Source organism: Lagenorhynchus albirostris, chromosome 15, assembly GCF_949774975.1.
Source record: "Lagenorhynchus albirostris chromosome 15, mLagAlb1.1, whole genome shotgun sequence".
NCBI lineage: Eukaryota > Metazoa > Chordata > Mammalia > Artiodactyla > Delphinidae > Lagenorhynchus > Lagenorhynchus albirostris.
The window spans coordinates 57,497,555-57,513,588 of NC_083109.1; the positions used below are offsets into that span (position 1 = coordinate 57,497,555).

The 16,034-nt window shown below is 42.4% G+C and overlaps 1 protein-coding gene across 2 annotated transcripts in view; it reads right to left on the reverse strand.

The window, feature by feature from the left end:
* Positions 1-16,034, reverse strand: part of GRIN2A (glutamate ionotropic receptor NMDA type subunit 2A) — a 364,835-nt gene that overhangs the window by 49,017 nt on the left and 299,784 nt on the right. For both annotated transcript variants that reach the window (XM_060122862.1, XM_060122863.1), the window contains exon 9: positions 12,799-12,959. In XM_060122862.1, coding sequence (XP_059978845.1) covers positions 12,799-12,959 — 161 coding nt within the window. The remainder of the gene's footprint in view (positions 1-12,798; positions 12,960-16,034) is intronic.

A 16,034-nucleotide genomic window follows, 5' to 3' on the forward strand; every position in this document is an offset into this window, starting at 1 on the left:
AGTGCTAACAAAAGATCAAGATGAAAAAAAATTAATTACATGGGACTGAGAGAACTGATGAGAATGATTATAATTTTTGTGACTTTCTGTTTGAGTAAAAAAAAAAAATCCCACAAAGACTCAGAGGCAAAAAATATACAAATCAATTTTCACTGCAAAGTAAAGGAGCTGTTAGAGTGGAAGATTACTGGACTGAATGTCAATATTATGACACAGTATGAGTGTGTTTCGTGTTTGGTAATTGCAATCATTGTTGCTTTTGTTGTGGCCATCCATTTACAATGCTTGCTGTTAGTCTATTTACCTCTTGTAAAAATAAAATACAGTGTGTGTGGAAAAAAAAATAAAGTAATCCACCTGCCAATGCAGGGGACACAGGTTCAAGCCCTGGTCCGGGAAGATCCCACATGCTGCGGAGCAACTAAGCCCATGCGCCACAACTACTGAAGTCCGCGCACCTAGAGCCCGTGCTCTGCAACAAGAGAAGCGACCGCAGTGAGAAGCCCGTGCACCGCAACGAAGAGTAGCCTCCACTCGCTGCAACTAGAGAAAGCCCATGTGCAGCAACGAAGACCCAACGCAGCAAAAAAAAAAAAAAAAAACTCATAGAACTAGCTTAAAATTTTTCTTCTCCTTCAATTCTCCACAATTACATTAATTTCGTTTCTGGTTTTTATAATTTTATTCTGCTTACTTTGTTGTTATATTCTCTTCTTACTTTTTCTAAGGTAGATGCTTGCATTATGGCTTACCCATCTATTTTTTTACCAGTGTATTTGGTTGATGGCATAAATTTCACGGTAGGCACTGCTTTTGCTACATCTCACAATTAAGCTCAAAATAAATTTAATTTCTCTTGAAAAAAAAACCACAGTATTAATTGAAAACCAAACTGTGCCTTACTGCACAGAGTTTGATAGCATCCCACAGAACAAAATTTTATAATTATGTGTGAACATATAAATATATGCAAATGCATCTAACAAAGGTCTAGGAGAAACGGCACGTATGTCAGACAGATAACAGTGCTTACCTGGTGGGGGTGGGGGTGATTTGGGATTGGGACGTGGTCAAATGGATGCTTATTTAGCTGCATTTTTACAATGAGAATATATTTTTTAATGAGAAGCAATGCAGCATAGTGGTTAACGGCATAAATGCTACAGCCAGTTCAAATCCCAGCTCTGAAGCTTACTTGCCTGGCCAGGGACTTAACCTCTGCATGACAGCGCAGGGGGGCCAAATGTGCCGTCCTAAATTGTGTCTCTTAGGCATGAAGACTAAGTTAGGCTGATTATTTTTAAGAAACGAAGACTCAGGAAGCCTTTCTTTTTACCTCCTCCTTACCTGCCTAAATAACTTAGATGAAGGGTCTGTTCCCGGAATAGAGCTACCACCAGAGATGTCTACAAAGAATACAGGCTAAGTGTGTTGGGGGAAACCAGGCAGGGCCTGGAGATCAGACTCCTCTCTGTGTCCCACTGTCTCTGCTGGTGCAGCAAACATTTATTTACCAAGCATTTGCTCTTCCATTTCCATGTGAACAGCTTCCTCCCCTTTGAAGTCTCAAACTCCCACCCCCAACATCCTCTTTTGTCTTTAGCTGAAGACGGTATTTAAGGTGAGGCTTGGGCCATTTCGGTAAGTAACCCAGTTCTCCTGGGTCTCTCCCATGTATATATGTTATTAAAGTTTTGTTTGACTTTCTCCTGTTAATCTATCTCCTGTCAATTTAATTCTTCAACCAGCCAGGAAAAAGCTAGAAGAGTAGAGTACAATTTCTCCCCCACTCCCAACAATAGCTTCTCTGTGTACACAGTGGAGATGCTGGACGTACCAACCCTCACGGGGCAGTTGTGAAGATTAAATGAAGAATTATAGGTAAAGTGCTTACAAGAGCGTCTGGCACAGAGCAAGGACAACTAAGCAACTGAGATTAGGAAGCAGGGATGGACACTAGCTAGCAGAATAATCGCATTGCCCAATGGTGGCGGTCTACACCCAGGAGCCCGTACTGCATTTATGTGCACCGGGCATTGAGGTGCACTACAAGGTCACTCCCCACAGCACATACTCGGGTGGAGCGCTGGGGGGTGAGGCCTTCCCCACAGACCCCGGAGGTGAGCCTTCTGTGGCAGTGCTCACGTCGGACACCTGTCGGACACTGGTGCCTAAGGGAGTGTGTTGGGTTGAATAGTGTCCTCCCAAAATTCACATCCACCAGAACCTGGGAATGTAATCTTATTTGGAAATTGGGTCTTTCCAGATGTAATTAGTGAAGGATCTCAAGACAAAATCATCCTGGATTTAGGTGGGTCCTAAATCTGATGACTTAGAAGAAGAAACCCTTATAAGAAGAGGAGGGACTTCCCTGGTGGTGCAGTGGTTAAGAATCCGCCTGCCAATGCAGGGGACACGGGTTTGAGCCCTGGTCTGGGAAGATCCCACATGCTGTGGAGCCACTAAGCCCGTGCGACACAACTACTGAGCCTGCGAGCCACAACTACTGAGCCCACACACCACAACTGCAGAAGCCCATGCACCTCGAGCCCGTGCTCTGCAACAAGAGAAGCCACTGCAATGAGAAGCCTGCACACTGCAACGAAGAGTAGCCTCAGCTCTCCGCAACTAGACAAAGCCCGCGTGCAGCAACAAAGACCCAATGCAGCCAAAAATAAATAAATAAATATATTTGAAAAAAGAGGAGACACGCATGGAACAAGGTCATATGGAGACAGAGGCAGAGATCTGAACGATGCTTCCACAAGCCAAGAGGCCCCAGAAACGGGAAGAGACAGGAATTTCTCCCCAGAGCCTTCGGACGGAGCATGGCCCTGCCAATACCTCGCTTTTAGACTTCTGGACTCCAGAACCGGGGGAGAATACATTTCTCTGGTTTTAAACCCCCAAGTTTGTAGTTATTTGTTATGGCAGCCACAGGGAACTACCACAGTGGGGAAAGCTGAGGCGTGGTACCTGAATTCCTATTGTTCTTCCACCTGCATTTCTCTCGATGGAATGAGGGTGGACTTGCTAAGGCAGAGGCTGCTGTCTAGGCCCCAAGCACTCACCACGGGGTATGGACAGCATCTCCCAACCTGTGCTAAGGCCTCCCATGGCCTGAGCTAGCCCAGCACCAGGAAAACTCACTCCTCCCCCTGCTGCTAGAGCAAGAGAACACACAGGGCTGATGCTTTAACACCGAGACCATTTAGCACCTGGGTCAGTGGGAGCTTGTTTACAGTTTTCACAGTGGAGAGAAAGGAAGCACACTACTGAGGTTTTCCAAAACTGAGCCACTGATGGGCAGGAGCGCCAACTTCCCTGGTTCTACCTCCCCACCCGCCCCCCTAGCCTCATACGCCTCATAACAAAGATGTCCAACCCTTCCCAGAATCCTTCACTTGTCAGGACAAGCAGACAGTTAGATGTCATGAGTAGAAAGAGATGATGGGCTGAGTCTGAATGCCAGCTCTGCCAATCACGTAACCTTTGAACAAGTTGCTTCTGCTCCTTGAGCCTCAGTTTCACCTTCTGCAAAATGGAGAGGACACCTATTTGGCAGAGTTGAATCAGGATGAAATGAGATGACACATTTGAAGTCTCCATGTGCATCTGACAATCAATAAGCAGAGGTGATTCCTAAGGAGACAAGGAGATGGAATCTGCCAGGAAGCTCCTGCTTGTTCAGTCTCCCCAGGGAGAATTTCCTAACCACGTGTATCCGAATACAAGGAATACATCCTGTTTTGGGCTGGTTTTCCTCTGTGAGTTCATTTTTTTCTCCATTTCAACAAAAGAAGAAATATTGACCGTTTTAAAAGCAGTATCAAGACTTTCAAAGGAAAAAGAGACATTTTGAATTATGAACAAAATTAGTTCTTCGTTTTGTATAATACTGCATAATTAGAAATAGGCTAATTGTGCACTGTTACGGGAATGTTCATATTTAGTATTTTAAGTTGTGACTCAAAGCATAGGCTCTGGAGCAAGTGTGACCACAGACGAGCTATTTTAATCTCTCTGTGCCTATTTCTTCGATTGTAAATCACTATCTCGTAGGGTTGTTATGAGGTTTAAATAAGATACTGCAGGCAAAGCATTCAAAACAGTACCTGGCACATAGGTAAGCTCCCAGTAAATGGTATCTATCAGTTTGAAATACCTCTCTTAGTTCCCAGAACAATTCAGGCAGGTTATTCAAACTGCAGTGGAAGAAGGTTTAAACATATCAATAAAGCAATTTGAGTGAGCTGAATTCTGAGATAGAATAGCAGGTAAGGGCTTAGGGAAAGTCTGAAAGCAGATATTCAGGCCATAATCTCTCCGCAGTTGCTAACAGAACATCATAAATTAAGCTCCGAATTATGTAGAAACCCAAGCAAAAAGAACACTACAAGAAGTTACAGGACTTGCGTTGTCCACAAGATAAAAGAACCTTACAGTGAAGAAAGACAATGCTGTTTACTGTACAGAAGTCTGAGAAATGAGGTAGGATGACATTGTGAACAAATTGGTACAATAATGGTATCAGCAAGGTTTCTGAAATAACTATTTCTTGGAGGGCCCTCCAATGCCAGACAAGGTATGATGAAAATGCATAGCAGTAAAAGTTAAATTAATCAATCTTCCTCTAGCTCAGTGAAATATCTCCTAGTCATTAAATGTGATAATTGTCCAACAAAACCATACAGATTTAACTGAGAAAAGTCAAACAGATTTGCATGGACACCGATTCAGTGTGTGTAAACTATGAACATGTGTACAAATCCCCGAAGGAAATGCAGGAAGAACTGAAGAATTATGTTCAGAAGAAACTTTTTTTCTTCTTATTATAAGTAATACTTTTGTTGCAGAAAATGTGTTAAGTATAAAAGGGGTAGAAAGAAGCCCACAACCCTCATCATCTAGCAATATCTCTGATAACCTTTGATGTATTTCATTTCAGTTTCCTTTCTTCTTTTCTCTTTCCTTCTCCTTCCATCTTTACAGAATTGGGATCCCACTTTATTCAACTTTTCCCCCATTTTTTTCTATTTTTAATACTTTATGGGTGGCCTTGAACATCCATTCATATAGTTTTAATGGAGTTTCACAAGAGATCATTTCAAGTACAAAAAAGATGTCTCTGCTTCCTTGAGTTTTTATTAAGGGTAAAATTCCTACCTCTCTGATGTGGTAGCAATTATTTCTGAGCTTTACTTGCAGTGTGGGGGTGGATCTCAGAAACCAGGTCACTGTAGATCTGATGTCCTCTGGAGACGACGTTATTCCAGTTAAGAGAACAGCTCACCGAACCTTGAGGTCTACACCTGTTATCGAACTCAGCATCTGGAAATGAACCCTCTGAGTGGGATTCTGCTTGACTGACAAAATATACCTCATAAATCATGCTCAGATGGCACCCTTGAAAGAATTTGCTCTGCATGGCAACTCAACATCTATGAGCATCCTTATGCCTTCCTGGTCTACCTTGGCAAGTTCAACATCCCTGGACCAGTTTCCTTTGAGGATGGAAAGAAGGATGCTATGATCTTATCAACTCCCAGATTGTCAATTGATAATTATGTATTATATAATACATGTATATTATATACAATATTAAATATATATATATACATATATATAAAATTTACCTCCGCAAAGAATCTCTATGGCATGCAGATTACTTCAAGCTGAAAACAATCAGGGCCCAAAAGACTCAAGAAGAAACTCTGACCTTCCTCCTAACTGCCTGAAGGAACTAGATTGAGGGCCTGTTCCCAGATTAGAGCTATCAGCAGAGAATACGGTGGGCTAAGTGTGGTGAGGAAAACTCTAGGCAGGGCCTAGAGATCAGAGTGTACGACACTGTCTCTGCCTGGTCCAACAGGTGTTTATTTACCAAACATTTGCTCCCCATCTCCATATGAATTGCCTTCCTCCCCTCTGAAGTCCCAAACCACTACCCTCAACATCCTCTTTTGTCTTTAGCTGAAGATGGTATTTAAGGTGAGGGTTTGGCCATTTTGGAGAGTTACTCAGGTCTCTCTCATGTATACACGTTATTAAACTTCTGTTTGATTTTCTCTTGTTAATATGCCTCACGTCGGTTTAATTCTCAGACCGGCCATAAGAATCTAGAAGGGTAGAGGAACATTTCTTCCTCCCCAATAATATAATATGTAACTTCGGTCTCCATTTCTCCCTTGAGCTCTGACCTCATATATCCAGCTGCCTCCCTGGCATTGCCAAGTTGGGAAGCAAGCCCAACTCCTACAGTCAATGATTCTACAATGTAAGTTCTTAGTTAAATAGCGTGTTGGGTAATTAGTTAACCTTGTAGAGCCTTAGGTTCTTCATCGCTTAAAGTACCCAGCGCATAGGAGTAATAGTACACAGCTCAAAGGAATAATAATGCTCAGGTCATAGGAGTGACAGTACTCAGCTCTTAGGAGTGTTCTGAGGATTAAATGAGATTATGCATGTGAAGCGCCTGGAGCTGCATCTCACAGATGGTTAGGTTTCAATCAACGCAGAGATGAAATATGACGATGTTGTCCCGAAGGCACTGCCGACTTAACTCATCCAAACCTAAATATGTGTTCCTCCACGCCTCTACTCATTCTGAGCCCTTCCTCTTCTTGGTCCTGTCCATTCCTCACAGAACACCATCTCTCAATATTCAATGAATTAACCTCTCAAAACAGGGATTCCTCATCCCTACAGGCTTGGAGAAGCTGTGTCTTAGAACAGAGGGGTTCAGTGCTCACCTCTTCTATAAAGACAGTTCTGACACTTGCAAATAGATGTGACCACCCTCATCCTTTGATTTTTACAGACACATTATACAGTTTGGGCCTTGTAGAAAAATGCCTACTGGCAAAAGGCAACCCTCCTTTCCAATTCTTCTCCCAAACTACTCAATGTAAGTGAAGGCAAAAGATGCCCGTCTGTTTCCCAACATTGTTGGGCTGAAAATGAAATCAGACAGGGGACTGGGGGGCCTGATGCCGAAAATTAAAGCTTCTAAAGGAAACTGGGACTTTTCCATAAATTTATATACACATAATTGGACATGAAAACCAGTTAAAATAAAAAACATAAACCATCCCACTATGTCTTCAAATATTAGCCTCTTCAGAGTCGTAGGAATGTTGATTGTTTAATTGAAATCTGGCGTAAGTGCTACGCTTGCAGTTTTGCCTACTTGCCAAAACTGCTTGGAGAACATCAGCTTCTGATGACTGAGCATTTATAAATCTAAATCTGTCTCCACTCATTTCAGCTTCAGTTCCCTCTTCTAAAGCAGATGGTCCCAAAATTTGATTAGTGTGCATCAGAATCACCTGAAGCGCTTGTTACCGCATGCAGATTCCCAGGCCCCTGCCCCAGCGATTCTGGTTCTGTTGGCTCAGTGGGGCTCAAGAATGCACATCTTTATCAGCACCCCTACTGATTCAGACTCAGGCTACGCTTTGCGAAACGCTGGTGTAGAAACCTGGGGTCATGAAATGCCCGTCCGCCTTTGGTTAGGGAGAACCCCACATGTCAGAACAGACTTGTTCCTGGAAAACCTTACCTATCAATGTTTGTACAACACACATTCGGTGCAAATCCTATTTTCTCACTGATTTACTTGATATTTTCTGGGATACCTTATCTCCATTTATTACACATTTCAACAAACAATGATACTTAACAACTTAGTTTCAAGTGACACTTAACAACTCAGTTTCAAGTCTCTCTGTCCCTATGCTCTTAGGTGATTCTGCATCCCGAAGATAAGCTACATGTTTATATTGGCTGCCTTACTCTTTATATGCGTAATGTATTTATTGAACTCTTTTAGAATAGTAGTTCTCAAATTTTAGCTTGGATCAAAATCACCTGGAGCAGCAGCATGCTTGTTAAAATGCAAATTCACAGGCTCCATCATTAAAGAGAAGGTCTTGTGTTGGGTCCAGAAATTTGCGTTTTTACAAGTAACAATTTGATTCAGGTAGAGTTGGTCCATTGGCCAGGCTTGGAGACACCCAGCTTTGGAGAATTACTCTAAATCCTTTCTGCAAAAATGACAGTTGTTTATAATTGTGGTTTGTCTGGATTTTGTATTTTGGAAAGTTCTAAATAAGTGTTCGAGTGTTGACACAAGTAAAAGAATCTCAGAATTACTTCAGAGATTGGAGAATCCAGCCCTTTCACTTTTTAGATGGGGAAACTGAGGTTCAGAGAGGTGACATGACTTGTCTACGGCCACAGCTAGCTAATGATAGAGCCCAGACTCAAACCAAGCTGGGACCCTCATTCAACCACAATGCAAAATCCCTCTTGTGTCCCAGACTCTTCCAGGAAGTTACAACCCATAAAGAAGCTTCCCCATTTCACTGACCCTGGTGTATACGAACATATATTCACTAAGCCACAGATATCACTGAGACTTGTGGGTGGTGGGGTAGGACCCAGTAGCTGAGCTACATGCTCTGGGGTTTTTAAGCCAAGCCTCACTGGATTTAAGGGTATTGGGGGTAGGAATATCCTGAAATTCAACAATTCAGAAACACATAGGGTACCTCCCTCTACCTTCCAGAGGGATAGAAACTTCTAGAGATGCTGTACCTGGTGAAGGAAGGGAATAACTATTTTTTAAAGCTGGAGTTTATTATTATTATTACATGAGAAGTTTGTTTTATTATTCCTTACACCCTCATGATATTTACTCTTGTAAAATTATTTCATAATACAGTTCATATTTTAAAGTAATGTATTTCATAATGAAAAATTTTAAAAGCAAATGAGATGGGAGAGGGAAAAGGCAACTAAGTGTGGTGTAGTAGACACTTGAAAGACAGAAGTCTCGGGGTGATGAGCAGATACGATCAACACAAAGAGTTTGTCAGATCTTGGTGCAGTTCAATGGTGGTTCTTAAATTTTGGTTCTCATAATCATTTGAGAAGTTGTATTCATCTCTCATACTCTACACCAAGAAAAATTCCGAATATTAAAAATGCCACCAAAATAGAAAACAGGAGAAAATTATTTTGTAACCTGAGTGAAAAGGATTTTTGAATTACGACTCAAACTCCAGAAGCCATAAAAAAGATTGATAGGTGTGACCACAAAAAACATAGATCTCTGTGGAAAAAAATATCTACAAGCTCAAAAGACAAACTAACAGCAGCAAAAAAACTGGGACAGGGCTTCCCTGGTGGCGCAGTGGTTGAGAGTCCGCCTGCCGATGCAGGGGACACGGGTTCGTGCCCCGGTCCGGGAGGATCCCACATGCCGCGGAGCGGCTGGGCCCGTGAGCCATGGCCGCTGAGCCTGCGCGTCCGGAGCCTGTGCTCCGCAACGGGAGAGGCCACAACAGTGAGAGGCCTGCGTACCGCAAAAAAAAAAAAAAACTGGGACAAACATTTGTAATCACATCACAAATAAAGGACTCATTTCTCTAACAGATAAATTAATAAGAAAAACCATCAAATCAACAGAAAAAAATAAGGCACACTTTCAAAAAAGGAACTGCAGAAGGCTTTTCATTACATTTGGTAAAAATCTACTGATAACAAGATGGTGCATATTAAAAAATATTTTGTCACATTTTACCTATTAGCAAAATTTTAGAAGACTGATGATACACTGTGTTGGCAAAGGTTTTGGGGAGATACGTACCCTCATTCATTGATGGTAAAGGTGAATTTCCTTGGGAGGGAAATTTGTCAATGTCTGTCAAAATTACTATCACGTGTAGTCTTTGACCCAGCAGTCCGAGAAATTTATTTGACATTGGATGTGACACATAGGTAAGGATATTCACTGCAGTATTGTTTGTAACAACAAAAAATGAGCTCCTAAATATCCATTAGTCGGAGACTGATTAAACACCGTGTGATACACTCACACGATGAAAGACTATAAATCTTTAAAAATTAACTCTGTAGCTATTTATGCTTTGATAGAGAAAGATCTGGAAGGACACACAGGAAAGTAGTAAATGTGGTTACTATGGAGGGTACTAGGTGAATAAGGAACAGTGTGGAAGGAAGGCTCTTCACTGTTTATCTTTTTATATACTACTTTTTGATTTTTGAATCATGTAAATGTACTATCTGTTCAAAATTTAATTTAAATAACTTAAATAATTCACTGAGGAACCTGTTACATGTAAGTGTTTTCCCCTGATATTAACTCCACTGAGACAGAATCTCCCGGAATGAGCAGGAATGTCCTCACCCCTAAGGGTGCATGTAGTTATTTCTTAAAAAGAAAAGACTCACACCGCTTTAGCTCTAGTTTCTGAGTTTAAAGTAATGTGTCATGCATCCCCCTCATGGGAGATTGAATATAGGGTAAACCCACCATCTGCCCAAGTTTGCTAAGATGGATGTTATAACTATTATATGGCTTCCCGAGAACAATTTGTATAATTTATGGCCAGGGATGGTTTCTATTTCTCTACTCCTTTTTGTTTGCATTGTTTAAAAAAAGTGAAAAAGAAAGAAAACAACCCATTTTGTGCTCTGGGTGGCAGATGGATGAGGAGGGAAACAGCCAGCCTTCAAGCATTTTTTCTAACCATTGTCATCACATTTATGCTCATGGTTTGTCCAAAGCAACAGTATATATGATGAAAAGACCACAGTGAAAACAAACAAAAACCCATACCCATGGCTAAGCTGCAAAGTCATCAAAAATTTGTCTTTTCTGGTATCTACTAAAATTGAACATACCACATTCTATAGCTCAGCAATTTCCACTCTTAGGTATATAACAAGAAAAATGTACTCACTTGTACAACAAAAGACATGTAGGAGAAAGCCCTTAGGAGCTTTACTCATAATAGCCCCACATGGGACACTACCCTAACATTCATCAAGATTAGAAAAGATGTGTGCATTTTGGTATATCCCCACAGTGAAATTCTACACAGCAACGAGAATGAAAGAACTGGAATGACACACAGTGATCTCACTAACAGAATGATGAGTCAAATAAAGACAAACAAAAAAGAAAACATACGGTATGATTTTATTATATGTTAGAATAACAGGGCAAAAGAATCTACTGCTTTAGAAGCGAGGATGATCTACAAAGATAGTAACTGGAAGAGGGGTGTGTGTGTGTGTGTGTGTGTGTGTGTGTGAGAGAGAGAGAGAGAGAGAGAGAGTGTGTGTGTGTGTGTGTGTGTGTGTGAGTGTGTGTGTGTGTGTGTGTGTGTATGTGGTGGGTGTTGTAGGGATTGGGGACATCTTGTTAATTGAACTGGATGGTCAGATCAGTTTGGACAAAGTCATCCAGCAGTATACTTAATACTTGTACTTTTCTGCATTTTTTGTCATGCTTTTTAGTAAAAAGTTTTAAAAAGTCATTCCAAGCCAGAATGAGCAGTGTGTGAATGAGTTTTAGATAAGAAATGGGTTCAGCTTCTAAATAAATGCTGTCCCAGCCCCTGTTGGGATACCAAAGAGATTCCAAAGAGACTGAAACGACAAAATGTCATTGGCCAAAGCTCCTGGAAATTATGTAGAGATCCGGGCTTGATGGCTTAGAGGGGCCCCCTCTGCCCCACCAGACACAAAGCAGCAGCAAGGCCTTCGCAATGGGCCTGCAGAACAGCCCACAGGCAGAAGCTGCGCATTAATCGGCAAGGAGAAGGCACTACATCCCGCTTTACTTGCCAGGGATCCCTGACAGTTGAGATGGTCCACGTAAGTAAATTTTCTGGATAAGCAAAACTTTCCTTAATAAACAATCCTTTCATTTAAAACAGAATCTTTTTTTTTTTTTTAGTGGTACGCGGGCCTCTCACTGCTGTGGCCTCTCCCGTTGCGGAGCACAGGCTCCGGACGCGCAGGCTCAGCGACCATGGCTCACGGGCCCAGCCGCTCCGCGGCATGTGGGATCTTCCCAGACCGGGGCACGAACCCGTGTCCCCTGCATCGGCAAGCAGACTCTCAACCACTGCGCCACCACGGAAGCCCCAGAATATTTTTTAATGGAACCCTTTCAAAAACACATTTCACACTTCCCTAACTTTTCAAAAAGTTGAAGAGTACATGGAATAGAATTTAACCTTTACAGCAAATAACAACACTAGCAATTATGTCCTATCTCTGTGCCAGGCACTGTCCGAAATGTTTTACCACAAATTTTCTCTCTTAGTCCTCATAAAACTCCTATGAATTAGGTCCTATCATTATTCCCATTTTATGTATGAGGATGAGAGTGACTGAAGAACTGTCCAAGGTCATAAAATAGGTCTTCTGTTTACAGCTTCAGTTATTTCGTGTCTGCTATCCTCCACAATGCCAACAGGTAGACGGAAACGTTAGCTGTACCTTTAGAGAGACTGAGTTCCCAGCTTTTCTCTCCGTATTTCCTTTCTCCTTCCTCAATGTGACACTCTTAGTTTTCACAGAAAGCTACATGCCATAAACTCCTATCTAAAATCAGATGAAAACTTACAGTACTTTGTTTTCACCACATTAAATAAACTCCATCTCCTTAGATCTCCCTATTGGCTAAAATATCCCATTGAGTTGGACCAACTTCTTTATCAGTTTAAGAAACCCCTCTGGTTCTCTGCATTTCAAAGTGTCCTGGATTTGCTTTTTCTTAACACAGTTCAGAAGGAAGCTTGTGATACTCATCAGATTAGCAAAAGTAGCCCTCAACTGGGGGCCTTCTTGACTTCCAGCTCGGCTCTCGAGAACATACAACAGTGGGGGCAGACAAGCACAAAGGCAAGGTGTGCAGTCATTTTCTGTAAGGTGTGTGGATGGGCAGGCCTGTAGAGCAAAAGAAACGGTCATCCTTACCCTGTTTTCAAGCTGACCAAGGCGTCCTCTACTCCCTTCTGATTAAATTTGGTCATGTACTGATGCATGTAGGGGTAGTTGTTCCGAATGTTTCTCTCCGTACTGCCGTTGGGCACCGTGCCAAATCGAAAGGGAGGGGAATAGTCGTGAGGTCTCTGAAACTGAAAAGAGACAGAGAAAGAAGGAGGAGGAGGAAGAATCAGCCATCATTCTGTCTTGCCTCAGGAGTTACACATATGCACGTGCTAGCACAGGACAGTAAACACCCACTCATTTTTGTGCTTCCTTTCTACTTAATCACACCTTCCACTGGTCTGGGAGCTCCAGGAAGTCATAAACAGTGTCTGTCTTCTTCCTTACTGTTCCTCAGTGCCCAGCATAGGGGCTGGCTGGGCGTGTAATAGGTATCTGTTGGATGGAATTTTTCGTCTCCATTATAGAGACCAGCCTAGTCCTAGGCTCACAGGCAGTGCTCAGGAAATGCTGATTAAGCTGGAATTAATGTATGACTTCAGTTCATTCATCTGCCTTATCATGAAATTTTCTGAGATCCTCACCAATCACTCCCTTCTCTGGACCCCACTTACAATTTCTTTCACCTCACCCAGAAAATGACAAAGGGGGGCAGAATTTGCCACTCCTAAAATATGCCTCTTTGGCATACGGATTATCTGGGGGCTGGTTATTTTTTAAGAAACAGCAGACACAGGAGAAACTCTGAAAACTGAGTAGAAGTTAACTCTTTTGGAAGAGGCAAACTCTTATATTTGTGAGGGTGTCTTCCTCTCTGTATCTGGAAGAGGATGACTAAATCGCTAAAACTTTTATCCATGGAAAAGGCAGCAACTTAAATCTGCCTCACTACCATGCCCTTGCTTACTGTGCTCTTCCTGGTCTCCTCCCAGAACTGGCCTTTCCTTCTCCCCCCACGCCCCATCACGCCTCCCATTACCCTACATCTTTCTTTTGTCTTCAGCTGAAGATAGTACTTAAGCTGGTGGTTTGGGCTATTTCGGGGAGTTACTCAGTTTTCTTGGGTATCTCCCATATATACAGATGGTATACATGTTTTTCTCCTGTTAAATCTGTCATTTATTATGGAGGGTAGAACCTGGAAGGGTAGAGGGACAATCATTTTTCTTCCCGTACAAAGACTCTATGTCATTCACTCACCCTCCAGCCATCATTCATTCATTTGCTCATGCATGCATGCAATACTTATTGTGGTCCTAACACATCCCAGGCATAATGGCAGCTTCCATGAACGTTTCTTGAGCTGAAGTCCATACTAACCATTAGCTTCCCGGTGATGCCCATGTCTGGTATGGCCTCTTGAGCCTCCATAAAGGCTCACTGTCCATGCTCTACTGGGTTTCCCTGATTGGCTGATGTTGTCTGTGAAGGGGGTCAGAACAGGCCTCCCCAGGATGTGCCACTTGGATCATGTGGTTGCTTTTTCATTCTATGAACGTTGTGTACTGCACTGACTTATTTTCATACGTTTCATCACCCATGCATTCTTGGGATAAATCTCACTTGGTCATGGCATATTTTTCTTTTTATATGCTGCTGCTTGATTTAGTTCGCTGGTATTTTGGTGAGGATTTTTGCATCAATATTTTAAAAAGATACTGGTCTATCATTTTTTTTCTTGTGATTCCTTTGTCTAGTTTGGTATCAAGGAAATTCTGGCCTCAGAGAATGAGTTAGGTAGTGTTCCTCCTCTATTTTTCTAAAGAGTTTGAGAAGGATTGGTGTTAATTCTCCTTTAAAACTGTTTGGTAAACTTCACCAGTGAAGGGGCTTCCCTGGTGGCGCAGTGGTTGAGAGTCCGCCTGCCGATGCAGGGGACACGGGTTTGTGCCCCGGTCTGGGAAGATCCCACATGCCGCGGAGCGGCTGGGCCCGTTCTTTTTTTTTTTTGTGATACGTGGGCCTCTCACCGCTGTGTGCCCCCCTCATGGCCCCCCCACCCCCCAACCCGCGCCGTGGAGCACAGGTTCCAGACATGCAGGCTCAGCGGCCACGGCTCACAGGCCCAGCCGCTCCGCGGCATGCGGGATCTTCCCGGACTGGGGCCCGAACCCGTGTCCCCTCCGTCGGCAGGAGGACTCCCAACCACTGCGCCACCAGGGAAGCCCGAATTTTTCTATTCTTTTTTAAAAAAATTTTTATTGGAGTATAGTTGATTTACAAGGTTGTGTTAGTTTCTGGTATACAGCAAAGTGATTCATATATATATATATATGGATATATATATATAAGAATATATATATTCTTTTTTATATTCTTTTCCATTATAGTTTATTAGAAGATATTGAATATAATCCCCTGTGCTATACAATAGGACTTGTTGTTTATCTATTTTATATATAGTAGTTTGTATCTGCTAATCCCAAACTCCTAATTTATCCCTCCCCCCAGATGTGCCACTTTGGCACATGATTTATTTTTAGCTGAAGGCAATTGAGACCCTGTGGGCTCAAGAGGAACTTTCCCTGCTCTGTTAAAGAATTTAAATTGGGGGCCTTGCCCATAATAAGAGTTATTACCAGAAATAACATTTTATGACCTGTGACAGTCAAACATTTAATTACTGAACGTCTGCTCTTCTCATCATCCTGTGAATTGCCCTCCTCCCCTCTGGAGCCCCAGGCCCCTAGCCTATTCCTTAGCTCAGGACGGCACATCTACCTCATTTTACCTTTCTGTCTCTGAACCTCTCATATATGTGGGGTTCCCGTATGTATGAAATTAAGTTAGATTTTCTCCTGTTAATCTGCCTCATGTCAATTTAATTCTTAGACCAGGCAGAACTATCTAGAAGGGTAGAGAAAAGTTTCTTTGCTCCCCATCTGTTCACACCTTCAGTGTTTGGGGCAACCTAACCAGATTGGGAGTCCAGAGAACTAGGTCTAAGTCCCAGAAATACAGTTAAAATCTAGAGGCAACACAAGGCAATGGTTACAAGTGTGAGCTCAGTGTCACAGCTTCCAACGTCAGGTTCTATTCCTTACAGACCGTGGGGCCTTAGAGAAGCCACCTTACTTCCCGCTGCCTCCACTTATTTTCCATCTGCAGAGTGGGAAACACATGAGTACTTCCCTTGTGGGGTCAATGGGAAGATCTAAAACTACAACTTTTGTCAAGTAATTAGAATAGTGCCTGCAACAGAGTAAGCACTCAAAAATAAAACTACTCTTACTCGTCATTTCTGCCATCATCGTGGGCAAAAA